The 27,709-nt window shown below is 48.9% G+C and overlaps 1 protein-coding gene across 3 annotated transcripts in view; it reads left to right on the top strand.

Annotated features, from left to right (window-relative positions):
- Positions 1-27,709, top strand: part of LOC117350638 (dimethylaniline monooxygenase [N-oxide-forming] 5-like) — a 51,201-nt gene that overhangs the window by 7,330 nt on the left and 16,162 nt on the right. For 2 of the 3 annotated variants that reach the window (XM_033925063.1, XM_033925064.1), the window contains 3 exons: positions 484-626; positions 6,778-6,830; positions 7,156-8,298. In XM_033925063.1, coding sequence (XP_033780954.1) covers positions 484-626; positions 6,778-6,830; positions 7,156-7,913 — 954 coding nt within the window. In that variant the 3' untranslated portion in view covers positions 7,914-8,298. Of the gene's footprint in view, positions 1-483; positions 627-6,777; positions 6,831-7,155; positions 8,299-27,709 lie in introns of those variants that run through there. The other variant, XM_033925065.1, reaches the window with a different exon arrangement.

Below are 27,709 nucleotides of genomic sequence, written 5' to 3'. Positions count from 1 at the left end.
CCTTGGTGGGGGGGGGGAGAGAAAAAAGGAGATGCTGGACTCCTTAGTGAGGGGGGGGAAAGAAAAAAGGAGATGCTGGACTCCTTGGTATGGGAGGGAGAAAAAAGGAGATGATGGACTCCTTGGTGTAGGGGGAGAAAAAAGGAGATGCTGGACTCCTTGGTGTGGAGGGGAGAAAAAAGGAGATGCTGGACTCCTTGGTGTGGGGGGGAGAGAAAAAAAGGAGATGCTGGATTCCTTGGTGTTGGGGGAAGAGTAAAAAAGGAGATGCTGGACTCCTTGGTGTGTGTGTGGGGGGGTGGGGAGAAAAGCAGAGATGCTGCACACCTTGTGGCAAGATGGGAAGAAAAGAGGAGATACTGTTATGAGTGCCTTGGTTGCCTTCCCAACATATTTCAGTCCCACAGAGATAGCCCTAGGCAGTAACAAGTTGGAGGGGGAAAAGTTGATTTTGACTAATGGCTTCTTCTTCCTATGTACTAGCTTCATTCTCTGGTGGAAAGTGTGAAACCTGTGCTGATTACCACTGAACATGAAAGGGTCTCATGGGATGTCACGGTGCGTCACATTAAGAACTCACCAGAGAGGGTGACTGAGAGGTTCCACGCTGTCATGGTGTGCTCTGGGTAAGTGATTTCAGGATCCCTCTCATTCCAGACTATGTATCTGCATTTTCCATATATCCCTAGCCAGGTCTGAAGCATAGTAAAAAGATTCCTTCCCGGTCCCTTATGTGGCATTTGGCTCCAAATCACTGCTTCAGCAGAGTGTGTCTGGCCCCTTCTCCGGCCATCTTGAAATCCCTTTTCTGGCCTTTCTTTTAAGGTTGTTTTTCTTTCTTAAACCCTGGCTCTTTTTAAATTTAATCTTGTTTACTTTTTAATAAACCACCTCTTGAATCCTGCGAGTTGTCTCTCTGTGTGTCTTGGCTAAATATCAAGATGGTGAAACAGGAACTAGCTTTGTACAGTGCTGTGTACATCTCATAGTACTGCTGAAATTCTAATTAGTGCATGAGAGCTAACCACATTATTTCTTATCCAATTTACTTTTGAATAAATTTAATGCTGTAGCTGTGACAACTGCAGTTGCAAAAAAAAAAAAAAAAAAAAAAATTTGAGTGAAATACATGTGCGTGTGTTGGGCACGAGGGAATAGATATGCAAAGAATTAGCAGAGATACGTTTTCCCTGTAAATGTTTAATTTTGTATGAATCAAATAGGTATCTTTTCTTTGATCTCAAACAATTAAAGGCTTTTCTTGAACTTAAGCGCAAGGTACAGGTCCAGGTTAGAGATCCAAGGGAAGAAACTGGAGATTAGTTAAGAGGAAGGATGTTTAATTTTAATTTAATTCCAGCTGAGATGTCATAAATTTGTGAGTATTATTTCTTAATAATTTTCTCCCTTCTTATTTGTGGACTTATAGGGGATTTAGCCATATGACTTTTCACGATGCGTGATTTCCATGATTTTATGTTTGCAATATATTTTGCTTGTCTTAGCTATTTTCTGTTTCCTGAGGCATGCAATCTATATATATAAAATCGGAGGTATGTGTGTATGTATGTGTGTATGTGCCGCGATCACGCAAAAACGGCTTAACCGATTTGAACGAAACTTGGTATGCAGATCCCTCACTACCTGGGGTGATATGTTCTGGGGGGTCTCGCGGCCCACCTGCACACGTGGGTGGAGCTACAAACAGAAAATCACATTTCACCCATTCATGTCAATGGAAAAAATGTAAAAAGCTGCCATTCTCACAGTAATTCAAAAACGGTTTGACCGATTTGAATGAAACTTTGTATGCAGTTCCCTCACTACCTGGGCTGATATGTTCTGGGGGTCTCTCGGCCCACAACTCTATGTTGCTTGCTCAAGGGTGGGTTCACCCAACAATTTATATGTTCTTGCTCCTGGAGGTGAAACTAAAAATGTTGTTTATAATCACGTTTTGCGTTAGTTGTATTGTATTCATTTTGTCAAATATTTCACATTATAATTTGAATATTGTACTTTTTATTAAGCTGTAAAAAAATAATTTCATTCACCACTATAAAGTATCTTTATTTGAATCCATTTACAGTGTTATTGCTATAATTAAATACCCGTGCAACGCCGGGCCATCAGCTAGTATGTTATAATTCAAAAAAAAAAAAAAAATTAGCACGTGTGAGCTGTATTAGAGAATGACACAGTGGTTGTTACCCGAGGCTAGCCGCGGGTAACCCGCCAAAACGGTGACCAAAAAAAAAGGTCACCGCGAGATCGGGGACAAGGCCATTCACCGCCCCGTGGAGCAGTGAATGGTTAGCACGCGCGGTGAATGAGCGTTCGATCCGGCAGCCCCCTCTCTCCCGCCGGCCATGCATCTCCCTCCCTCCCTCCTTTTCCCTTACCTTTTCTTGTTGAAACTGGCAATTTCTATAAGTCTATGAGCTGTATTACAGCCGGAGCCTTGACGTTGCGTCGTGTTGCCTGCTGGAAAAATCTCCTCTGACGCAACTTCCTGTTTCCGGTTGCATCGGAGGAGACTTTTCTAGCAGGCAACCCGACGCGACTTCAAGGCTTCGGCTGTAATACAGCGCATAGCCTTATACAAATTGCCAGTTTCGCCACAAGAGAAGTTAAGAGGGAGGGAGGGAGAGAAATGCACGACTGGCCGGCGGGAGGGAGCTGCTGGACCGTGTGAAGGGTGCTGGGGGTGGGGGGATGGAGAGGAGAAGACGCTGAAGACAGGGACAGGGCGATGAAAGGGAGAGCGGGGACGGTGATGGGGCGGTGAAGGGGACGGCAGAGACGGGGACGGAGTGGTGAAGAGGATGGTGGTCCGGGGACGGGGCAGTGACGGGGACATAATTTTTCCCCGTGTCATTCTCTAAGCTGTATCAATAGCCTTCTAGCTTTCAGCCCTGGTTACTGACCCTTCACACTCATTCAGAATTCAGTCATTAAAAAGGATATATCTCGTGCTCGATCCTATATTTGCCTCAGAAATGAACAGGCTTGCAGGCTGCACATTCCTAAGGAGGTTCTTTCAAGACTTATGGTGTCAGTATGGGAACAGACCTGTAAATGGATGTGATTGTGTGAGGGATGGGGCAAAGAGGTAGAGAGTGATGCATAGAAACATCGAAAATGAGGACAGCTAAAGACGAAGCCCGTCTGCCCAGCCACACAACAACTCTCTTTTCATGAGCAAATACACTTCCCCCTCCCCATTCGCGGTTTCCGCACTCGTGATTTCACATAATCGTGATTTTTTGGGGGGTGGGGGAAAAAAACCTCCCCCCCATATTTTTGCCTTCCCCCCCAGCATCCTGGCCTTACCTGGTGGTCTAGTGGGCTTTCGGGGCAGGAGCGATCTTCCTATGCTCCTGACCCGTGTAGATTGCCAATAGGAAATGGCTGCCGTGAGCTCCCGCTGTAGTCTCGAGAGACTCCGGGAACTCATGGCAGCCATTTTCTATTGGCGATCTGCACGGGGCAGGAGCGTAGGAAGATCGCTCCTGCCCCGAAAGCCCGCTAGACCACCAGGTAAGGCCGGGATGCTGGGGGAAGGCAGGAGGGAGGCGGGGGTGGGTCAGAGCCGGATATTCGCCGTATTTCCCTATTCGAGGTCCGGCTCTGCCCCTATCCCCCTCGAATAACGAGGGAGATGTGTAAGCTCAGTAGTTAAGAAATGCTTCTACCGTCTCTGAATGATCAGATCTCCTTATTCCTTCGCTCGTCATTTCATGCTTGGTTGATAGCAATTCACTAGACAAAGGAGTCACTAAGAAAGAAATAAAACGTCTTCAAATCATTCAAAACACCGCCGTAAAAATGATTTCAAAAGCACGTAAATACAATCATGTTACACCTCTTTTGATCAAAGCTCACTGGCTTCCTATAGATCAGTGGTTCCCAAACCTGTCCTGGGGACCCCCAGCCAGTCAGGTTTTCAAGATATCCCTAATGAATAAGCATTAGAGAGATTTACATACCTGTCACTTCCATCATATGCAAATCTCTCTCATGCATATTCATTAGGGATATCTTGAAAACCTGACTGGCTGGGGGGTCCCCCAGGACAGGTTTGGGAACCACTGCTATAGATCATCGAATTACCTATAAAATAATGTTGCTGACTTACAAGACCAAAACTTCCGGCCAACCTGATTTGATTAACAGGCTATTAATCCCCCATACCCCCCCATCGAACATTGCGTTCATCTAATCAAAACCTGCTCTCCATCCCTTCTTTGAGATACATTGACACTAGCATCTTTTCTGTTACGTCCCCTACCATCGGGAATTCAGCACCAAATTATATAAGAGAAATTACATCCCTTGACAAATTTAAAAGTAACTTGAAGGCTTTTCTTTTTAAGGACGCACATGACGTATAATAGTCCTTCTAAGGACGGCAATGGAAATCTGTTTTAATCACTTTAACTTATTTTATGTTATTCTGGACTATTTATGTTTTGTTCCCCTTCCTTTTGGGGTTTTTTTTCCCCTCTTCCCCTCTCTTTCTTTTTATATAAATTGTATTTCTGCCCATTTCCATCCTGTATCGGTAAGTCAATATTTGCCAGTGTATCTGATCGTTTGAAGCATCGTTTCGCCATTTGTTTTTCTTATACCCTGTTTTTATATACAGTGGTGCCTCACACAACGAACTTAATTGGTTCCAGGAGCAAGTTTGTTATGTGAAACGTTCGTTATGTGAAACGCGTTTTCCCATAGGAATACATGTAAAAAAAAATAATTCGTTCTGCAGCATAAAATATGCTAAGATGACATAAAAAAGATAAATTTTTTGTTATTATTTTTATTTAGATACATCTAAAAACATACATCTCCCTGTCCTTTTACTTCCACTATCTTCCTATCCCATCTCTATTCCCTTTTGTCCCTCTCCCCATGATCAATCATCTCACCACCTCTCTCTGCCCTCACCCTCAGGGTTCAAGATTGCTTCCACTCTTTTTCCTGTTGTTCTCTCTGCCTGTCACCCTATGATTTAGCATCCCTTCTGCCCTTGTCCAATATTTCCCCTTCTCTCCCTCCCTCTCATCCCCTGCTCCAACATGTGCTTTCAGCGGCCTTCTCCCCCCTTAAGCGTCTTTTCTTCTCCACTCCACCTTTCCTCCCTCCCTGCCTCCACCTTTGTGGCGCTTTTGCACCCGACCGACAACAGAACAGGCCCGGTCGGACAAATCTCCCTGTCCTGTAGCCGCGAATCTAAATTACCTTCTTACAGCAGCTGGATTATTGAAGCTGCTGTAAGAGGTAATTTAGATTCGCGGCTACAGGGCAGGGAGGTTTGTCGGCCGGGCCTGTTGTCGGTCGATCGGGGGACCTGACCAGCTGTGCACATTCTTCGGGGCGGACCGCCCCCTCCCCCCTCTTTCGTTCGCCATTGCCTTCTTCCTACCTGCCCTGCCGCAGCCGCACACAGCCGACCGGAAGTCTTCCTGATGTCAGCGCTGACGTCGGAGGAAGGGAGGGCTTTGCTTAAGCCCTCCCTCCGACGTCAGCGCTGACATCGGGAAGATTTCCGTTCGGCTGTGTGCTGCGACAGGGCAGGTAAGGAGAAGGAGACTACCCTCGCGGCTCGACCAACCCCGCTGCGATCCAACCCCGCAGGAACCCCGGACTTCGTTGTGTGAAACGAAGTCCGTTGTACGAATCAAGACATAAAGTTCGTTGTGCGCAGCGTTCGCTGTGCGAGGCGTTCGCTGTGCGAGGCACCACTGTATTATGTAAAACCGCTTTGAATTTTGATAAGGCGGTCTACCAAATTTGAAATAAGCCTGAAACTAATCTCTACTATCCCTTCCTCTCCCCTAAAAATCCTCTGTACTTGTCCCAAGCTTTCTCGAATTCAGATGCGCAGTCTTTGTCTCCGTCACCTCCATCAGGAGGCCGTGCCACGTATTCACCACTGTTTCTGTGAAGAAGTTATTCCCGAATCTGCCCCCTTTCACCTTCCTTGTACACCTCCTCAATCCAGAGTCTTCTTTAGTTTAGAGGCCTAATTCCTGTACATTTATGCCATAGAGGTATTTAAATCTCTCTCTTGCTCTTTATTTTTAATAGCTTGGATACTATTCCCAGGGTATCAGATTTTTTTTTTTTTTTTCCCTAACCAAAAAAAAAAAAAAAAGAGGCTGTGTGGCCCCGCCCACAGCCCCGCCTCATTCTGCCTCCCCGGCTCCACACAAACCTCATCTCTTCGGGGCCACATCTGGAGGGCATCCGTGCATGGGCAGATGCCCTCCAGACGCGCGGCACCACGCTCAGTGGTTGTCATTTTCTCTGCAGAATTCCAGGACGTGGAAATCCTTTCTGAACGCTGTACTCCAAGCATAGTCAGAGAAGCATCTTAACCCATTCAATCTTAGTCCTTAACAACCGAGCGCAAGAATCACCTGTCGCTAAATCTGTACTTTGTTTGTTCATTCAATCTGTAACTCTGTTTATTCACTCAATCTGTAACATTTCTAAGCATTGTAAACCGCATAGAACTTCACGGTCCTGCGGTATATAAACTGTTGTTATTATTATTATTAACCCATGAATAATGTTTCTGTCCTCTATGTAACCCACACCAGTATGCATCTTGCTCCGATTTCTGCTGTTTGTACGGTAAAAGGGTTCTCCTGGATTTCGAGGTAGGGGGGAGGGAATTAAGTCCGTGTCTGGTGTCTGCATGACCTTTGCGGGGTCTCCGTTCTCCTCCCCTGGGAAGCATTTACCCATCCTCTCCTCTCCTTCCCATTACAGACATTACTCCGACCCCTACATCCCTTCCATCCCGGGCATGGAGGAGTTTGAAGGTGAGAGCGATGTTTTACTCCCTCCCCTGTCTGCTGCTCTTATGAAAATTAATTCATTTGCCTTGGTTTTTTTGCCACCTCACTTTTTTGCTTTAAAACACTTCCTGCATTAATCAACACCAAGGATGCCTGCTCTGCCATCTATCCTTCCTTCTGCTTTCTTCCCTTTTTCGTGCTTTCTTCTCTCTCGCCCTTATCTTTTCCTGTCTCCCATCGACTCACCTCATTCACTTCTCTGTGCTATTATGGGCCCTTCTCTTTCCCTTACCTTTGTTCCTCTTTTTTTTCTCCCCTCCCTCATTCCCTTCTACTTGCCTTGTTTCAGGGTGCCTCCTGCATAGCCACACTTATCGCTTCCCAGAGCCTTTCTCAGGACAGACAGTGGCGCTGCTGGGCGCCGGCCCCTCTGGGATTGACATTGCCCTGGAGCTGTCGGCGGTGGCCGAGAGGGTGATCCTGAGCCACGGAAAGACGCCTCTGAGCTGCCGGCTGCCAGAGAACTTGCTGCAGGTGCCGGCTGTGCGCCGCTTCTCCCGTCATTCTGTCACCTTTGAAGACGGCTCCAAGCATCGACTTGACGCTTTCATCTTCTGCACAGGCTACAACTACCGCTTCCCATTCTTGGGTGATGACGCCAGACTGGAGGCAGACAAGGACCTTGTGTACCCCCTCTACAAACATCTTGTCCATGCCCGGTTCCCTACTCTTTTCTTCATTGGCCTCTGTAAGCTCATTTTACCTTTTCCGTTCTTTGACCGGCAGGTGCGCTTCACTCTGGCTGTCTTGGCAGGCTCCTGTCCGCTGCCGCCAACTACACAAATGGAGGCCGAAGTGAAGGCAGAGTATCGGCGCTACTTGGCTTCAGGGGGGAGACCCAAGCACTTCCACCGCATGGACTCGCTGCAGTGGAGCTATAATCGTGATCTGGCCACGGCTGGAGGATTTCCTCAGCTGCTTCCAGTGATTCAGAAGATCTTTGAGACAGTCAGAGAGACTCGAATGCATGACATCATAGGGTGCAAGGAGCTTAAGGTGTTGATACTGGGCCCAGACGAGTGCAGACTGGAAAAAGAGACAGGATAGAACAGTGTTTCTCAACTTGGTCCTGGAATACCCCCTTTGCCAGTCAGGTTTTCAGGATATCCACAACGAATATGCATAAACTTGATTTGCATACACTACCTCAATTATATGCAAATTTCTTTCATGCATACTTAATTTTGGAAATCCTGAAAACCTGACTACTCCAGGACCGAGTTGAGAAACACTAGGATCGAACATGGGCCTTCAGCCAGGGCCTTCCTAGAGCAGTGCTTCTCATCCCAGTCCTTGCAGCACACCTTAGCCCAACAGTGAATGTGCATGAGTGGGATTTACATGCACACCTCTTTGGTATGTAAATCTATCTCGTACATATTCACTGGATATCCCAGGGGTAGGCAATTCCGGTCCTCGAGAGCCAGAGCCAGGTCAGGTTCAGGATCTCCTCCATGAATATGTACGAGATGGATCTGCACGCACCGCCTCCTTGAGATGCAAATCGATCTCGTGCATATTGATTGGGGATATCCTGAAAACTTGACCTGGCTCCGGCTCTCGAGGACCGGAATTGCCTACCCCGGGATATTCTGAAAACCTGATGCGGACAAGGTGTGCCTCAAGGGCTGGGTTGAGAAGGGCTGTCCTCAAGGGTAGAGGCCTAGTGACGAGCAGTGTTAACCCAAGTCAAAACTGATACATCCTGTGTTTCAAAATAACAGGGCCCCTTTTATTTTTCTCTATAACAGGGGTAGGAAACTCCGGTCCGCGAGAGCCGTATTCCAGTCGGGTTTTCAGGATTTCCCCAATGAATATGCATGAGATCTATTTGCATGCGCTGCTTTCAATGCATATTCATTGGGGAAATCCTGAAAACCCGACTGGCATATGGCTCTCGAGGACCGGAGTTCCCTACCCCTGCTCTATAACAAATAAATGACGGGATAGGATAACACTAGGCTCACAATAGGCCTATGATACACAGCAGCCAGTCAGGTTTCAGGATTATTAATTCAGATTAATTATGCATGCATTACGTTCATTCTTTGCAAATCTTTCTCAAGCATGTTCATTGTGGGAATCCTGAAAACCTGATTGGCTGGGTGTGGCCTGAAGACTGGGATGAGAACCCCCCTGCAGTCGAAACATAAAATCAATCCAGGAGGAGTAAGCTCTGGATCAGGGTCTCACAAACTGTGTTGAGCCACGACACGCTAAACATAGTGGCCACGGCTTGAGGCATCTGGGAGTGTGCAGATGTCATCACGTGGACATCTGCAAGGGCCTTCCAGACGGGCCCTGAGCCACCAGTGGGGGGGGGGCTGTCAGCAGGGGAGACACGCAGAGAGAAGTAGAGGCACTAACGCCGGCTGAGGGCCTACAGGATGTGCCTCTCGCTGTGAGAGGCGGTGGCACGTCAAATGCGCGCAAGACAAAAGCGCCCGGACAGTTGCGCGAAGCCAACTCAGCGCAAGACAATTGAGAGCTATTGTCTTGCGCTATAAAGTCCAGCGCGCATCTGACCGCGTGCGTTTGTATACCTGCATTTGTCTTGCGCGCTGATGGCTGAACCATGAGATGCACGTCCTGTAGGCACTCAGCTGGCACCTCTCCTCCTCCCCAGCGTCTCGTGGCACACCTGAAATCTCAGAAGGCACACCGTTTGCGATATACTGCACTAGATCAAAAGAAATGGCAGAATTACGTATGATAAGAATTTATTTGCACAAAGCCCTAGCGGTAGAGAAAAAAAGATCCAGGAGGAATTTATTTTTCTGAATCCAGGACTCCTCTCACATAAGAGCAAGCTACAAATCCTTAACCAACCCCTAAGTCAAAAAGAATTTGTAAAATGTCAAGGATCATTAAAACGGGTCAAATCACCCAGGCCCTAATGGCAACGGAGCTGAATTTCATAAAAGAGCTGTAGACCTAATCAATCCAATACAAGACATGCTTGAAGATGCAGATAATGTGGGCAAACTATGCAATGAGTAGGCTCAGGTTAGGGATGTCCTTGCCTAAGCTTGGAATGGGATGTGGACTTATTGGGATTCCACAGACCAATATCCTTAAAGGTTTGGTCATCTGTAGTGATTGATAGACACAGAGTAAAGTGCTATCTTTGTTAGTCCAGTGCTAGCCAGAGGCTTTCACAAAAGAATGGTAATGCTTCTGCAAATGTACAAAGAGCAGTGGTAGGAGACGGTGCTGAAGACTAAAGGGTAACATCAGCAAACTAGTTTACAGGAAGAGTTGTAGACATATGCAATGCTCTCTCGTTGAAGGTGATAGAGGGGAAAATGGTGATATGGGAGGGGGGAACCTGCAGGGATTGTCAGTTGCAATCCTAAACAGAAGCATGATGGGGTTACCTAGATGACTTTAGTAAAATCTGGACCCCCTACACCCGCCCACCCCCCAGGCCCGCCCTGTTACGCTCCAGACCCATGGTTGGGGGGGGTACACTAGCCTGCACAGAATGGCAGTTACAACCATAAACAAAAGCATTGGGAAGGGGTTGGAATAGATGTTTTTAAATGCTTTATTTCTCAATAAAACGGGGGGGAAAAAAGGGAAGGGGTTGGAATCGGGAAGGAGTGGTAGTTATTTTATCCCCCGAGTTAACTGGCTATTGGTTTGAATAACAACTGGTGCCCAGTTAGATTCCTGGTGACTGCAGATACCTAGATATTCAGTGCCAGAAGCGAGACAAGCCCTGGTGCTGAATAGCCAGGGTTATTTCAGCTCTTGACTGTGAGCGGTTTACAAGCTTTGGGCTGGATATCAGGCCCAACTTAAACCCACATTTTCCCCAGGTAGGGGTAAATCTAATATTGTTATACTAGTGTTTAAGCCCGTTAGATTAACGGGTGCTAGATGACCGCCTCTCCTACTTTTGAACCTGGGCAGGGGCAGAGGCAGAGCCGGGGCGGGAGGGAGTGACGGTGGGAGAGTAATTTCAAAGCCTCGGCAGCGGCGGCTCCTTGACCAATCCGCGCTTACAATGTCCCCACACTCGCGGTCTGGCTGGCTCCCCCACCAAAGCCCTTCGCAGCGGCAGCCCCTCCCGCATCTGTCCCCGCGTCCCAAGCCTCTCCGAAGGCTGGCTCCCACGAAAATGGTACCCCTCTGTCCAAAGCCGCGGCGGCAGCCTCCCTCAAGACACATTTCAAATCTGACATATTGTAATCACAAAACAGAAAATAAAATTATTTTTCTTACCTTTTGTTGTCTGGTCTATTCATACCATGTAGGGGTCCCAGGCTATGGTTGGCTTTTGATAACTGGCTTGCCAGGGCCCCTTCTTTCTTCTTCCCTCCCTCCATCCCTGCAGCTGAAGACAGGCACCTCCCCCCAGTGGTCTGAGACAGGAGGGAGCAGTTAGGAGAGGGTCTGAGGGCAAAGAGGGGCTCAACAGCGCACAACCACCTTTCCTTCCTTCCCTCCATCAGGTGCAGTGCAGCTCCACCAATGTTAAAAGGAGCCGTGTCGAAATCGGAGGCCTGCCACTGCCGTAGCACGTTCCCCTCTGCCTTGGTCCCGCCCCTTCTCTGACATATAGGACCGCGGCAGAGGGAACGTGTTACGGTGGCGGCAGGGCTCCAATTTCAAAGCAGCTCTTTTTAACATAGGTGGAGCTGACCTGTACCTGATGGAGGAAGGGAAGGAACGGTGGGGCAAATTTCGGCAACGGCAGGAATTGTTTGGCGGGCCAAGCACCGTGAAACTTTGTTTCTTTAGGCAGCCCCGGTTGTTTACTTGGATTCAATGTCAGCATTAGGGTTCGCCAGCCATGAGAGCCGGGTGAGGAAGGCCACCGCAGCCTCGTGGCTAGGTAGGGGGACAACAATGGCGCTTATGCTCAAGGCCCCGCCGCAGCTCCTCTCTCGATCCTGCTGCAGTTTGAGAGAGGAGCCGTGGCGGCAGCTTGAGCATAGTGCACAGTGAGAGCCAGGGGCGTGCATGCGCACTCGTGTTTCCGCGACAGATCAGGGAACACGTTTTTTTAGTGCGCATGTGCGCCTATCATTTTATTATATTAGATTGTTTTGCTGTTATACAATGTAAGTTTTCAACGAGCTGTACTCCTTGGGATTTTGCCAGGTGCTTGTGACCTGGGTTGGCCACTATTGGAAACAGGCTACTGGACTTGACGGACCTTCCATCTATCCCAGTATTGCAGTTCTTATGTGAGCCAACTATAGGACAATCAAGACATTGTGACATCACTGCTGAGGTTGGCTCTTAGATATTAGTGGAATGAGGCATGATGACATCACAATCTTGGCTCTGGAATGTTGCTACTCTTTGGGTTTCTGCCAGGTTCTTGTGGCCTAGACTGACCACTGTTGGAAACAGGATACTGGGCTTGATGGACCTTCGGTCTGTCCCACTATGGCAGTTCTTAAGTGACCCCACTATTATGTGAGCCAACTATAGGACAATCAAGACATTGTGACATCACTGAGAGGGGACATGATAGAGACTTACAAAATAATGAAAGGCATAGAGAAGGTGGAGAGGGACAGATTCTTTAGACTAGCAGGGACAACTAAAACAAGAGGACATTCAGAAAAACTGAGAGGAGACAGATTCATAACGAATGCAAGGAAGTTCTTCTTCACTCAGAGGGTGGTGGACACCTGGAACGCGCTTCCCGGAGAGGTGATAAGACAGAGTACAATTCTGGGGTTCAAAAAGGGACTGGATGACTTCCTGGAAGCGAAGGGGATTACAGGGTACAGATAGAGTTACCTTACAGGACATTGAGCGAATAGGGTATGGATATTTTAGGTTAGGTAGGGAACACTTCCAGGTCATGGACCTGGGGGGCCGCCGCGGGAGCGGACTGCCGGGCACGATGGACCCCTGGTCTGACCCAGCAGAGGCAATGCTTATGTTCTTATGTTCTTATGACCCTAGTATAGGGCAGTCAAGCCATTGTGACATCACTGCTGAGGTTGGCTCTTAGGCATTGGTGGAATGAGGCATGATGACATCACAATCTCGGCTCTGGAATGTTGCTACTCTTTGGGTTTCTGCCAGGTTCTTGTGGCCTAGACTGACCACTGTTGGAAACAGGATACTGGGCTTGATGGACCTTCGGTCTGTCCCACTATGGCAGTTCTTAAGTGACCCTAGTATAGGGCAATCAAGCCATTGTGACATCACTGCTGAGGTTGGCTCTTAGGCATTGGTGGAATGAGGCATGATGACATCACAATCTCGGCTCTGGAATGTTGCTACTCTTTGGGTTTCTGCCAGGTTCTTGTGGCCTAGACTGACCACTGTTGGAAACAGGATACTGGGCTTGATGGACCTTCGGTCCGTCCCAGTATAGCAATTCTTATGTTCTAAGCTGTCTCTGTTGTACCCTTCTGTGGTGAATTTCTTCATGTGGGAAGTTAATAAATTTTAATAACTGCTCGTTAATGATTCAACTGGCCAAAAATGACATCTGACCCGTTCAATGCTTGTTTGGGGCTATCTGCTAATTTTCAGTGACATTTAACCGCTTATCGCTGCTTAACTGAAAAAATGGCTCTTATGGCAGGGGCCAGGGACAGCATCATGGTTAGTTAAGTGCCGAGATTCAGTTTTTTTGGGACCACATGAAACATAGTCTTATCTTTTTGTGGCAGCAGGATATTCAGTGCGGAAGCCTGGACATGGCTTGGCATTAAATATCCAGGGAACGATGCCAGCGGCTGAATATATTGATCTCTAAATTTTCTGAAAGGAAGGGAAAGGGTTACTAAGACCAGAGGGCACTTGTGGAACCCGTTAAGAGAGACTCTCCTCCCTTGAGCAAATAAAAACCCAAATATCTTTTGACCGTGGATATTTTATGTTTAAATGTGTTTATTCAATTTCAACGTGCAGAAAACAACAGCCATAGTAAAAACAATGCAAAATACAGACATATTATATCTATTTCTTTTTTATTTATTTTGTTTAATTTTCATTTAAAATTTTCTCAGAATTCTATTGTTTAACTGTCTCTCATTCCATTCTATTCATATGCCATCCTTTACCTTTTTCTTTTCATCACTTCTAATGTTTATTTTCTCTATATATTTCAATATTTGATTAATTCTTAAAAGTATTTTCTATTTAATTAGTTTCTTTATAATACTTTATTATTTTGGAATATTCGTTTTATTTTTAACAGTATGTTATTGAGTGTTCTATGTATTCTTGTTAGGATGCTTTATATCTCATTTCCGCTATCTTTATTTTCCTATCTACTATTTGCTAATTTATTTGTCTTTGGTACTTTAGTTAGATTGTGAGCCTTCGGGACAGTAAGGGAATTTCAAAGTACCCATTCTTTATTTATTTATCTTATTTTATTGTATCCTCAAATGTATATTTCTATGTAAACCGCTTAGAACTTAACGGATTTAGCGGTATATAAGAAATAAATAACATAACATAACATATTTGCACAATATCCAAATTAACCCTCCCACCCCCCCACCCCCCAACAAAAACCCCCAACAGAAAATCCCTGGTGAGAAAAAAGTGCAGAATAAATCAATTAGGAGTTCAAAAGTCTATTCCGGGCCACCGGGGTAAGGGTCATCCAAAATCGCTCCCAAATCACAGTAAATCTGCGCCGTCCGGTCCCAATTCGAGATCAAGGAAATGTCTACGTTCCAAGGAGGCCGGGATGATCATCAATGATTTCCATTGACTGTAAGTCGGGGCATCACCAGCCAGCCATTGCAGTAGTATAGCCTTTTTACCAAGCAATATCGCTCTAGCCCAAAAGGCCGAAAGGCCTTTAGGTTTTGGAGAGACGACATCATAGAAACCAAAAAGCGCTTTGACCGTGGATATTTTAAACTCACATCCAGTGTCTTATTTACAAACACAACAAGATTTCCTGTCCCTAAGAATTCAGTGTGTATGGAGCCTAAGATTACAGAATTTAGATGAGGAATTTATTTTGTGATAGCCCAAATTTAAAAGAATGCTCACTATTAGAATGGAATAGACAGAGAAGCTGTGAAATCATCTAGTGAAATGCCAAATGAACGGAATGTACCTTATTTTTCGCTCTATAAGACGCACCCACCTGTAGAGGAGGAAAATCCAAGCAAAAAAAAATTCCCACTGCCCTGCCCTGTCCCCCTTCTGGTAGTCTAATGGTAGGCTGGGATAGGGTCTTATAGAGCAAAAAAACCATAGGCAGCATAGGCAATCCCCCCCCCCCCCCAGTAGGCAGCACAGATTTCCTCCCCCCCCCCACACCGATACCCTTGTTTAAGTCTGTTGGAGCTTTCCGCGCTCCTGCCTGTCTCCCTCGCTGGACAGCTGTTCTTTGGTTCGGGCACAGTGGTGCAGAAGGCAGGTGCATGCCGTTCGCGTTCCTGCCTGGCCCAGCGCCGCTCCCCGATTGGCTGCTGTCAGTTCTTGCGACTCATGTGCCGTGGTCTTATACTTGCAATAGACGTCACATGCTCAAATATCCAGGCATGGCTCTACTGCAAGCCTTTCTGCATCTCTCCCCAGACTACCTTCAGTTACTTGCTTCTCTGTTGCACTTATGTGACTGGTGGCCAGGTTGGCCAAAGTCATTGTGGGCACATGTTCTCTGCTGGAGCTGCCTCCTGCTATGGCTGTGGGGAGTTTGGCTTGACGAATACACGTCTTGATGGCTTGCGTTGGAGTTCCAGAGGGTTTATCCTTCCCGCTCTTCTACCTTGGATCCTTCCTTGCTCTGCCTTTCTTCCATGGGTGAAGATGGTGAAGATCAAGTTTACAGGCCTCTTTTACGAAGCCGCACTGGCGGCTGTGCTGTGCTAATGGCCCCGAAGCCCATAGAGATTTAAAGGGCTTCGGGGCCATTACCGTACGGCTTTGTAAAAGAGGCAGTAAGGTTCAAGTTTATTCATTCTTCATGTCCCGCAAATCGTATAACAACCAAGTGGTGTATAATAAAAATAGATAGAAATAACTAGTAATGTTAAAAATAAAATAATTATAAAAACAATGTGTGACACAAGACAATTGGGGGAAGAAAGACACCCCCTCTTAAACTGCCCTATGAGCGTCGGGAGCAGTACGGGCCATTCAGCGCGGCTCCCCACACTATAAAACTGCTAGCACAGTTTAATAGAAGAGGCCTACAATGTATAATAGGAAAGCTGGGGGAAGAGTAACACATGAGGTCTGGGAACGGCCTATAGCAGTGGTCTCAAACTCGCGGGCCGCCAGGTACTCTTTTGAGGCCCTCGGTATTTTTAGCATAATCACAAAAGTAAAATAAAACGGTTTCTTGATCGTATGTCTCTTTAGCTATAAATGATGATATTATTATTAAGATTTAGCCAAAAGGAAAGATTTATAAACTATAAAGTGTTTTACCTCACGCAAAATTGTCATTTCTTTAACAAGAGATTAACTATTTTTTTCTGAGGCCCTCCAAGTACCCACAAATCCAAAATGTGGCCCTGCAAAGGGTTTGAGTTTGAGACCACTGGTCTATGTGCTTTGTCTGGTGTGATTGATTATTACAGATTACAGAAACTGATGCTTATGAAAAAGCATCCGAAAATAAAAAAGGTTTGAGATCTTTCTTAAAAAGTGTTGAGAGAAGGCTGAAGTTTGAGAAAACTTGGAAGAGCGTCCCATAATTCTGGAACCTGAATGAAAAAACATCAAATTATGTATAGAGTCGAGAAAAATTTCTCGAGAAGTAGGAACTACTAAACGATTTTGATTTATAGTATCTTAGGCTTCCTTTTACGAAACTGCGATAGCAGTTTCTAGCGCGGGGAGCTGCGCTCACTGAGTTCTTATGAGCGTCGGGAGCAGCACGGGCCATTCAGCGCGCGGCTCCTCGCGCTAGAAAACTGCTATCGCAGTTTCGTAAAAGAGGGGCTTAGAGTTCGAGAGGGAGTCTAGGGCGTTAAAGTTGAGGCGGGGGTGATGCCCTATTGGACTGGAATGAAACCTGGATCTAAACTAGACTGGAATTTTTAACTTATTTAATTCTATTTTCTTCGGTTTGTTTAATTTCTGCTCTCTGTTTTACTTCCTTTATTTCTTTTCATTTCTGCTTGATATTGTATTTATATTTATTTTGTAAGATTTTCTACCCTACCCATATTACTTCATTCTTCTGGGTTCCTTGTTAACAATGTTTTTAAATTTCTCTGAGGGTGTTCTTCCTTCTTTCCTCTTTTCTATTTATCTGTATCTAATGGATGGTTTTCTTTAAGGTATTTTAGTTAGATTGTGAGCTCGTTTCGGACAGTGAGGGCAGCTACAATACATGTAAAGTAGATTTAGCACTGTGAATGTTACCCTTTCTGTGCTCTTAGGGGAGGACGGGATCCTCAATACTTCTGTGGGGTTAGGGGTAGAGCCGGCCCGTGAATAGGAAAAACTGTGAATAATTTTTTGCGCTGGCTCTAACCCTCCCCCCCTACCTCCCTACTGCCTCCCTCCTACGTCCCCGACCTTATCTGATGGTCTAGCGGCAACGCGGGGCAGGAGCGATGTTCTATGCTCCTGCCCCCTGCAGAGCCGTGCTGCGAGTTCCTTTGGTCTCATGAGACTGCAACGGGAGTTTCCATTGTAGTCTCGTGAGACCACGGGAACTCACAGCATGGCTCTGCACGGGGCAGGAGCGTAGGAAGATCGATCGGGCCCCGCATCGCCGTTAGACCACCAGGGAAGTTCTGGGAGATGCACGGGGCAGTGTTTCTCAATGAAAAATCAAGGCTAAAAAAAATCGCGGAATAACCGAATTCATGATTGGGGAGCTGTATATATGTTTAAATGATTTTTATTATTCCAGCAGTAAGAAGCAAATACAAACAGTAGTACCATTCAGGAAATAACATTTTCAACAATATAATCAGTTCCCCTCCCATCCTCCCCTCCCCAAGAATCCATGGCCAGTCCAACAGCTGAGAGTGGGAATAAAAATCTTAAAGATTCAAAAGTCTACTGCGAGCACGCGGTGTGAGGTCCTGCCAGAAGTGCTCCCACACCTGACAAAATTTGCGACCCGGGCCAAGAGTCAAGTCTCCCACCATGCGTCTCTCCAGTGTTGCGTGCACTATCATTAGGGATCTCCATTGTGCATATGACGGGGGATCACGGGAGAGCCAGTTGGTGAGGATGGCTTTTTTTTCCCATCAAAAGGGCTCTGAAGATAAATGCTGACATTCCCCTGGGTTTGGGCGAGGCTATATTATAAAATCCAAATAACACCCTCGGTTGCGGAAGCCATCGCCTTCCCCAAAGCGATGTGGTATATAGGCCAAGATGTCTCCAAAACTGTTGGATTGCGGGGCAGGCCCAAAACATGTGACTCAAAGATGCGTGAGCCTGATTGCATTTCGGGCAAGAATGCGACGCAGTAATCCCCATCCGGGCTGCACGTTCCGGTGGAATGTAAAGTCTAAGAACAATTTTCAATTGCATTTTGGGGAGCTGTTTATCTAAATAAATAAATAACCCCCACCCTTCCTTTTTACAAAACCGCGATAGTGTTTTTTAGTGCAGGCCAGGGGCTGACTGCTCTGTGCTGCTCCCAAAACTCATAGAGTTCCTATCAGCATCAGGAGCAGCGCAGACTATTCAGCATGCCGGCCTGTACTAAAAAAAACGCTATCACAGTTTTGTAAAAGGGGAGGGAGTGTTACATTATTAGGTGCACTGTTTCCAGCTTACACTAACAGAACCTATGTGCCATTACGGAATAGCAGTCTTCCAGGACATTGACCGATGAAATGGAGGCACCCAGTTTTAGAAGCAGCTACAAAGAGACTTTGGGCTAGATTCACTAAGGGCACGGATCCGATCCGTGTCCGAGGGGCTGATTCACGAATTGCCCTCATGCAAATGAGGGTGATCAGAATCGCACCCCCAACCGAGCGCCCGGATTGCTCTGTAGTGATCCCGACGCAGTAGCGATCCTGACGCATGTAGATGGTCTGCACATGCGTCGAAGAGCAGTGACTTTTTTTTAAAAAAAAAACTTTAGTCCAGCGAGCCCGCACTGCGGGGGAAGGCCAGGGCAGCGCTTGGGGCAGAGAGCAGGAGAGTCGGGGGCAGAGAGCATGCAGGAGATTCGGTGCAGAGCAGGCCGTCAGGAGCAAATTGGCAGTCAGGGCAGGGAGCAGGAGAGGAGATTTGGGGCAGAGCAGGGCTGCAGAGAGCAGGAAAGTTGGGGGCAGAGAGCCGCGCAGGAGATTTGGGACAGAGCAGGGCGGCAGGAGAAAAAGGCAGAGAGTCAGGGCAGAGAGAGCAGGAGAGTTGGGGGCAGAGAGCGCGCAGGAGATTCGGTGCAGAGCAGGCCATCAGGAGCAAATTGGCAGTCGGGGCAGGAGAGGAGATTTGGGGCAGAGCAGGGCGGCAGAGAGCAGGAGAGTTGGGGGCAGAGAGCCGCGCAGGAGATTCGGGGCAGAGCAGGGCGGCAGGAGAAAAAGGCAGAGAGTCAGGGCAGAGAGAGCAGGAGAGTTGGGGGCAGAGAGCGTGCAGGAGATTCGGTGCAGAGCAGGCCATCAGGAGCAAATTGGCAGTCAGGGCAGGAGAGGAGATTTGGGGCAGAGCAGGGCGGCAGAGAGCAGGAGAGTCGGGGGAAGAGAGCCGTGCAGGAGATTCGGTGCAGAGCAGGCCGTCAGGAGCAAATTGGCAGTCGGGGCAGGAGAGGAGATTTGGGGCAGAGCAGGGCGGCAGAGAGCAGGAGAGTCGGGGGCAGAGAGCCGCGCAGGAGATTCGGGGCAGAGCAGGGCGGCAGGAGAAAAAGGCAGAGAGTCAGGGCAGAGAGAGCAGGAGAGTCGGGGGCAGAGAGCGCGCAGGAGATTCGGTGCAGAGCAGGCCGTCAGGAGCAAACTGGCAGTCGGGGCAGGGAGCAGGAGAGGAGATTTGGGGCAGAGCAGGGCGGCAGAGAGCAGGAGAGTCGGGGGCAGAGAGCCGCGCAGGAGATTCGGGGTAGAGCAGGGCGGTAGGAGAAAAAGGCAGAGAGTCGGGGCAAGGAACAGCAGAGGAGATTCGGGGCAGAGCAGGGCGGCAGGAGAAAAAGGCAGAGAGAGCAGGAGAGTCGGGGTAGACAGCAGGCAGAGAGCAGGAGATGGCAGTCGGAAAGCAGTGAACGACTGGTCCCCAGCAGTCGCTTGTTTGTGATCGGCCAGCCCAGTCGGTGTTGCAGGGGTTTTGTTAGTGAATCGCTGCCTGCCTACATTTCAATGCCGTGTTCCCCCTGATTTGCATGCGCGGATCAGAGGATGATCGGGACAAAGGTTAGTGAATTTGGTTGGAGGGAAATCGGGTCGCAAACCGATCGGTACACGATCGGTTTGCTTAGTGAATCTAGCCCTTAAATGGCAGAGAAAAAGAGAGAGAAGACCACAGGTTATGTAAGACTTGTGACAGGCACAACGGGACAGAACAGACTGGGCGGTCCAAATGCGGTCCCTGTCTACCACTACTAGTACTATTTACTTATTTATTCATTCAATTTTCTATATTGTTCTCCCAGGGGAACTCAGAACGGTTTACATGAATTTGTTCAGGAATCATTTCTCTAGCGTTGAAAGGTATGATTCGTGCTGTACATTTGACCCGTAATAAGGAGCCCTAGAGCTTGTCTCGAAGGGCGTATGGTAAAACGGGGCTGGGAGGCCTCGTGTTGCCAGGGAGGCAAGGTGGGGGGGGGAAGAGAGGACCGTTAGCTAGGGAAACTTAGTGGAAGGAATAGGGGAGGGGTTACCGCCGAAAGGCAGGGCTAGGATAGGGTGAAGTGAGATAGAGGGGCGGGCAGAGGGAATGAGTAGATCGGGACCCTGGAGGACTCAATTCTTTCAGGTCCTCCAGGGCGGTTTTTCTACTCACCAGCGTTTCTTGTCGCTCGGGTGCGTTACCGCAGTTGCCATGGCTGCGGATGGTCGGGTTAGCGTTGGGCCGGTGGTGGAAGAGGCAGAGCTGTCCTTGCTAGCTGGCGATTCGTTCGCGGAGGAGCCGTCGGAGCAGGTGGGTGTGGGTCATGTCGCGGAGCGTGCGCAGCCTGTGCGGCGCTCCAAAACACAGGCACTGTCGGTGTTGGCCCGTGTCTGTGCTAGCGGGGTTAATTCCCGTAGATCCGCGTCGGCATGTACCACCGGGAAGGATAGTCAGCAGGCAGGGTTGTCGGGCAGCGGGAGGGGAGCTGTTCCGGCCGGTCGCAGTTCGTCGGGGGGCGTGGCTTCTATAACGGCTGAGGAGCTTGTTAGCAGGGAGATAGTTGGAGGTGTAGGCTCTTCTGTGAGTCGGGCAGTTTCGACAGGCAGGGAGATCCCAGGTGAGGTGTCTGCCTTGGGATCTTCCTTGTCTGGGGTTGTGGGAGATAGGGCTAATTCCTCCGAAGGTATAATAGATGGCGGTGGTGAGCTTGGTGGGTCTCCTGGGCTGTTTGCCATGGGGAGGGGGTCCAGTGCTCCTGGTTTTTTGTCTGCGCCCTATGGGGGGGTCTGTTGGGACCGGGTCGGGTTTTTATCCTACAAGCTGGCCTCCCAGTTGGGGGACCGGCTTCCTGGGGTTCTGGCTCTTCTGGGGGGGGGGGGGGGTTTCTGGGGATCATGGCCATGGGGATGGTTCCTGGTGGGGGGGTTTGGAGGGGGTTGGGGGATCCCGGTGGGTATGCCTGGAGTTTGCTTTCCTGGTCCTGCCTCCTTCTCTGCTTGGTCTCCGCAGGTTTAATGCATTCTTCCTGGAGGGACTGAGCGCAGCTGGAAGTTCGGGATCGATGGAGAGACCAGGATGTTCCACTTCGGACCGTGATTTGGACCGTATTGCAGGCCCATTTCGGGAGCCCCCCTTTTCGCCGATGCAACTTTCGCCTCTAGCTGTTATACCTAAGAAGGTACCCGGCCAGTTTCGTTTGATTCACAATTTGTACCGGCCATTAGGGCAGTCGGTCAACGATGGCATTCCGCGGGACCTTTGTTCGGTTCGTTATGCGTCGTTCGATAGTGCTCTTCGGCTTATAGTTGGCGCGGGGCGGGGTGCTCAGTTGGCGAAGGTGGATATTGAATCGGCTTTCCGTTTGTTGCCTATCCATCCTCGGTCCTACCCGCTGTTGGGTTTTCGTTTTGAGGGTTTGTATTATGATCGTTGTTTGCCCATGGGTTGCTCCATTTCCTGTGCGTATTTTGAGATGTTTAGTTCTTTCTTGCATTGGGTTTTCGTTCAGAAGGTAGGAGTGGATTCTGTCGTTCACTACTTAGATGATTTTTTGTTTATTGGTGCGGGAGGTACTAGATTTTGTGCGCGACTTAAATTGATGTTAGAGGGGATGGCGGACGATTTTGGTGTTCCTTTAGCTTCTGAGAAATCTGAGGGGCCAGTTACTTCCTTGGTATTTTTGGGGATAGAGTTGGATTCTGTGGCTATGGTTACTCGCCTTCCTGCGGTGAAGGTTCGTCAGTTGCTTAGCCTCATTGAGCAGGTGGTTTTTGCTCCCAAGTCTACGTTGCATACGGTTCAGTCCTTGTTGGGTTCTCTTAATTTTGCTTGTAGGGTGCTGCCTATGGGTAGGGCCTTTTCGCGCAGGTTGGCGGCTTCCACGGCGGGGGTTCGAGATCGGCGACATTTTCTGCATCTCTCAGCGGGGGTGAGGGCCGATCTTCGCATGTGGTCTGTTTTTCTCAAGGATTTTAATGGGACTGTTCCTATGTTGGCGCTGGAGGTCTCGAGCGTTGACCTGAATCTTTTTTCAGATGCGGCTGGGGGTGTGGTTTTGGCCTGTTCTTTAATGGTGATTGGTGTGCCGAGCGTTGGCCGGCCGAGTGGGTACGGTCGGGCATCACAAAAAACATTGCTCTGTTGGAGTTGTTTCCGTTGTTAGTGGCAGTTGAGCTTTGGTCGGGACTCTTGCATGATCGTCGGGTGGTTTTTTGGTGTGACAATTTGGGAGTGGTGGAGGTTGTCAACCGTCAGTCCGCTCGTTGTTTGGCGGTTAATGCGCTAATGCGAGAGTTGGTTTTGCGTTGTCTGCGGCTAAATCTCTTTATTCGTGCGCGTCATGTTCCGGGTTTACAAAATGGCATTGCTGATGCTTTGTCTCGTTTCAATTTTTTGCAGTTTCGTCGACTGGCGCCCGGAGCGCGAGCAGAAGGTTCGCCGATGTCTGTACATTTGTGGAGCCTGGTCGGGAAGGAGTCTGGGAGATGCTCCGTTTGTCGGTAGCCCCTTCTACTTAGGCCCATTATTCGGCGGGGTTTCGGTCCGTGGCGGCCTTCTTAGCTGCTAGGGGCTGGTGCCCGGGAGATGTGGCCGAATCCTTGTTGGAGGATTTCGTGCTGTCTGCTTTTCAGGATCGAGTTTCTCGTGGGGTTGTACGTGGGCAATTGGCGGGTTTTGCTTTTTTCTGCAGGGCCTTGGGCTGGATTTGCCCGGTTTCTGGTTTCATGGTTCAGAGGTTATTGCGAGCCATGGGACGGGTGCTCCCTCGTGCCCGTGATTCGCGGTTACCCATTACTCACGAGTTGCTCCTTCGGTTACTTGCTGTGTTACCGGAGGTTGCCAGTTCGCCTTTTGAAGTTTGTTTGTTTCGGGCGGCTTTCGCTATTGCCTTTTTTGGGGCCTTGCGGGTCAGTGAGTTGTTAGTATGTCCATCTTCTCCCGTTGGTTCTCGTGGACTTTTGGTGCAGCACGTGATTTTTCAAGACACGGTGTTACGGTTATATATTGTTAGTTCCAAGACTGATCAGTGTGGTCTTGGTCACTGGGTAGTGCTGCATGCAGTGTCAGGATGTTTGTCATGTCCGGTGGTGCGATTGCGGGAGTATATTGCCATTCGTCCAGTTGACTCCCAAATATTGTTCGTTCATGCGTCAGGTGCCCCTCTGACGCGATATCAGTTTCGGGCAGTTCAGAGTTTGGCTTTAGTTCGTTGCGGAGAGAATCCGGGTGCCTTCGGGACTCACTCCTTCCGGATTGGAGCCGCAACGAGTGCTAGTTTGGCGGGTATGTCGGGGGAAGGTATTCAGAGATTGGGTCGTTGGGTATCTGATGCCTTTCGCGGTTTTATTCGTCGTGGGGGCTCGGGAGTAGGGCAGGGTGCGGGGAGGGGTACTCAATAGTTGGAGAGTTAGGGGTAGGGGGTATATGATGCTGAGTGTTTGTTTTTGTTTGGTTTTTCTTTCAGCTCCCCGAAGCCGATCTTACTCCCTTTGGATTGTGGGCCATTCTTTTGTCCATTGGGCGGCAGAACGTGCGCTCGTCCGCCCGGGAGGGCGTCACCTTGGTCTTGCTCATCTTGGACTTCGGGTTTCCTGGTGGGGACAGCGTGGGATGCGGTGGAGACAACTGCTGTATTTGTTACAGGATCTGCGGTCTCGGTCTCGTCATCCCGATATTCTTTTGCTGCATTTAGGGGGTAATGATGTGGATGACTGTGCAGGGAAGGATTTAGTGAATATGATTAAGGATGACTTGAGGGTGGTGCTTGATTGGTTCCCGGGGGTGTTGCTTGTGTGGTCGGATATTGTGCCGCGCCCTAGTCGTTTAGCGTCGCAGCGTTGGATAAGGGGGTTAGCTAAGCTCAATAGACAGGTTGGGAAGTGGGTGGTGAGTCAAGGTGGATGGCAGATTTTGCATGACTGGGTGGATGTGGCGTGCGCAGGTTTGTATCATCGGGATGGTGTTCATTTGTCGGCGGTGGGCTGGGACCTTTTGCTTGACGATTTCTCGTCCTGTTGTGAGCGGTTCCTTAGCGCCTGATGTTAGTCGCAGCTTGTTTTTCTTGGGGGGGGGGCCTGTATGGATACAGGCCTGTGGCGGGTCTCCCAAGCTACTGGGTGCTGGGGCTCATCAGGCGATGAGCGGGGGGCCGGCTGGGAGCCGTGCCTTGGGGTCAGGTGACCCGGGTTAAAGGGGCATGAGGTCATGCCACCCCTCGGACGCTTGCTGTTTGTGGCGGGGTCAGGGGCAAAGGTTAATGGTTACATAGGGGTAGCTCGGGAGGAGCTTGCTGATGTTGTTTGTCAATAGAGGGTCAATATGTTATGAGGTTAAGTTATTCATGTTAATTTATTGTTATGGTGGATTTAATAAAGAGCTGCGGCTATATATACCATAATGAAGTGTGTTGGTTTTATTTAGGGGTGGGTTATTGGTAAAAGGGAGTTGAAGGGTAGCAACAGAGACTATCCAGATCCCGCTGTTATAGATGGTTTGAAAGCTGGAACTGTAAATATTCTGTGTTTTCAGATGGCATGATCCCAGTTTTCTTAGGGCTAGATTCACAAAGCCAACTGGTCGTGTACCGATTGGTTTGCGACCCCGGCCTGATTCACTCACCTCTCTTCCGACCATCCTCTGATCCACGCATGCAAATGAAGGCAACAGCATGCAAAGTAGGCAGGGACGCGATTCACTAAACAAAACCCTGCAACACCAACTGGGCTGGCCGATCAAAAAAAAAAAAAAGCGATTGTCACTGAAGCCCTTTCCGGCTGCCCTGCCTTCTGCCGCCCTGCTCTCTGCCCTGTCAGGCCCTATCCTGCAGCCTCGAACGCGCCTGCCTGCCCCGAACACGCTGTCTGCCTTCCTGCCCCAAACACGCTGCCTGCCTGCCTGCCCCAAACACACTGCCTGCCTGCCTCCCTTCCCTGCACTGCAAGCCCGCAGTTTTAACCCATGGGCTTAAGCGGGATAAAATCACAGGCACCATTAAAACAATCGCTTAAAAAAAAAAAAAAAAATGCCGGCCCTGAGGTCAACAGATGGTCTGCGCATGAGTGGGGATCGCTATCGAGCAATCTGGGAAGGCAGATGGGGGGGCGTTCCTCCGATTGCCCCCATCTGCATATTGAGGCTTCGTGAATTCAGCAGACCTGCCCGGATCAGGCAGGTTCGTAAATCTAGCCCTTATACCCTTCTCCTGGTCTGGAGTTTTCATCTGGCTGGTAACTGTGTTCATTGCTGTCTCTATCCGAGTAATGTTGTTATTAGCATGTGGTATTCTGAGGTATCCTCCAGGCCCCCTTTTTATTCTGTGCTGATTTGGCCCTCCTTGATACTCGCACATTGGGGTGCTTCTGATTGATTGCTCATTAGCTGGGAAGTGAACTTTGTCTGTCGCACAAATTACCCCCTAGTGGAGCAGGTGCTAGAAGTGGGCGGAGGAATTTAACACATCGTAAAATAAATCTGCTTAGTAAGAACTCCTGAGCCCTCCCACAGGACAGTGGTGTAAATTCTTCCCGGAGAAGCCAAGGACGCAGAGGATCCATTGCAGAGGTTTCCGCTGGACTATCCCCTCTCTTGGGGTCCTTTCTGAATTGATACGGGGAGGGGGCTTCATAATTTCAACTTCTGCCACTGCCTTAAGAGGACGTGAATATCAGCTTTGAGAAAGTTTAGAAAAAAAAATCCCTGGAAATGTATAGAAAATATACCCACTAATGCAAGTGCTTTAGCGAGATTCCAGGTGTGTCGCAAGATGCCAGCGAGGAGGCATTATTTTATCTCAGTTGGACTACGGCAACTCGTTTTATGCCTGTTTAACTAAATGTAATCTGAGGAGGCGACAACTTATCCAGAATACGGCGGCTAAACTGATATACGGTAAACCTAAATATGATCGTGTCACACCTTTACTGAGATCCCTTCGCTGGCTTCCTGTTTCCTGGAGGATCCAAATTAAATGTGCAACTGTAATTTTCAAAATCCTATATGGTATTTTTTTTTCTCCTTTGGTTCCTGTCTCATTTAATTAAGAACATAAGAATTGCCATCTCCTGGGTCCATCAAGTCCGGTGATCTGCACACGCGGAGGCCCCGCCAGGTCTACCCTGCCCTATGCTTCTCAAGGGAGATGTGCGAAACATAGAAGATGATGGCAGATAAGGGCCATAGCCCATCAGGTCTGCCCACTCTACTGACCCACCCCCAAGTCTACTATCCTAGGGATCCCACTCCTAGTGACAGGTTCCCTTGGCTTAACCCTCTAAGGCAGGGGTGCCCAACACGTTGATCGCGATCGACCAGTAGCTCAGGAAGGCAACGCGAGTCGATCGCGGAGCCCATCCCGGGCTCCGTGATAGACTCGTGTTGCCATCCTGATCTACCGGGCCGATCAGCCTTCCTCTCCAGTGTTCTCTCTGGGGCCTTTTAGCTGGGCGGTCCGCCCAGCTGTCATCTGCTGCTGCCGCCGCTGCTGAACATTAAAAAAAAACGGCTTGGAGATTTCAGCCCATAGCGAACTTATGCTCCATGGCTCTAACGTGTGCGTGCCGGCTTCCCTTCTCTTCCCTCCGAAACTGGAAGTTATGTCCGGGGGGGGGGGGGGAGAAGGGAAGCCGGCACGCACATGTTGAGAGCCCTGAAGCAAGCGTTCGCTATGGGCTAAGGCGGGAGACAGGTTAGTGAAGCATTTACTCTTCTTGCTGCAGGGTCCTGCGTACTTTCTGTTTCCGCGAAGGCAGGACCCAGCAGCATTTCCCCCAATAGGTCGATCGCGATCTAGGGCCAATCAGCCTTCCTCTCCCCGACGGCAGAATTGACGTCGGGGAGAGGAATGCTGGTCGGCCGAAGCAGAGAGAGCTTGGGGCGGGTCGGCTTTCGGGCCTGTTATTGGTGGTGGTTTGGGGCCTGTTATTGGTGGCGGTTTGGGTCCTGGTCCCCGATGGCAATGGCAGTGGCAGTGGCTTTGGGAGGGCAGGGAGAAAGAAAGAAAAAGGGCAGGCAGGGAGACAGAAGGAAAGAAGAGAAACAGAAAAAAAAGAAAGGGAGGCAGAGAGAAAGAAAGGGCAGGGAGAGAGGAAGGAAAAGTTGGGGGAGGGAACGAGGTCTTGAGGAGAGGAAGCATACAGGCTAAAAGAAGGGAAGAAAGA

Source organism: Geotrypetes seraphini, chromosome 16 (assembly GCF_902459505.1).
Source record: "Geotrypetes seraphini chromosome 16, aGeoSer1.1, whole genome shotgun sequence".
NCBI lineage: Eukaryota > Metazoa > Chordata > Amphibia > Gymnophiona > Dermophiidae > Geotrypetes > Geotrypetes seraphini.
The sequence above is the reverse complement of the archived record's forward strand: the minus strand, read 5'-3'. Positions and strand labels throughout refer to the sequence as shown.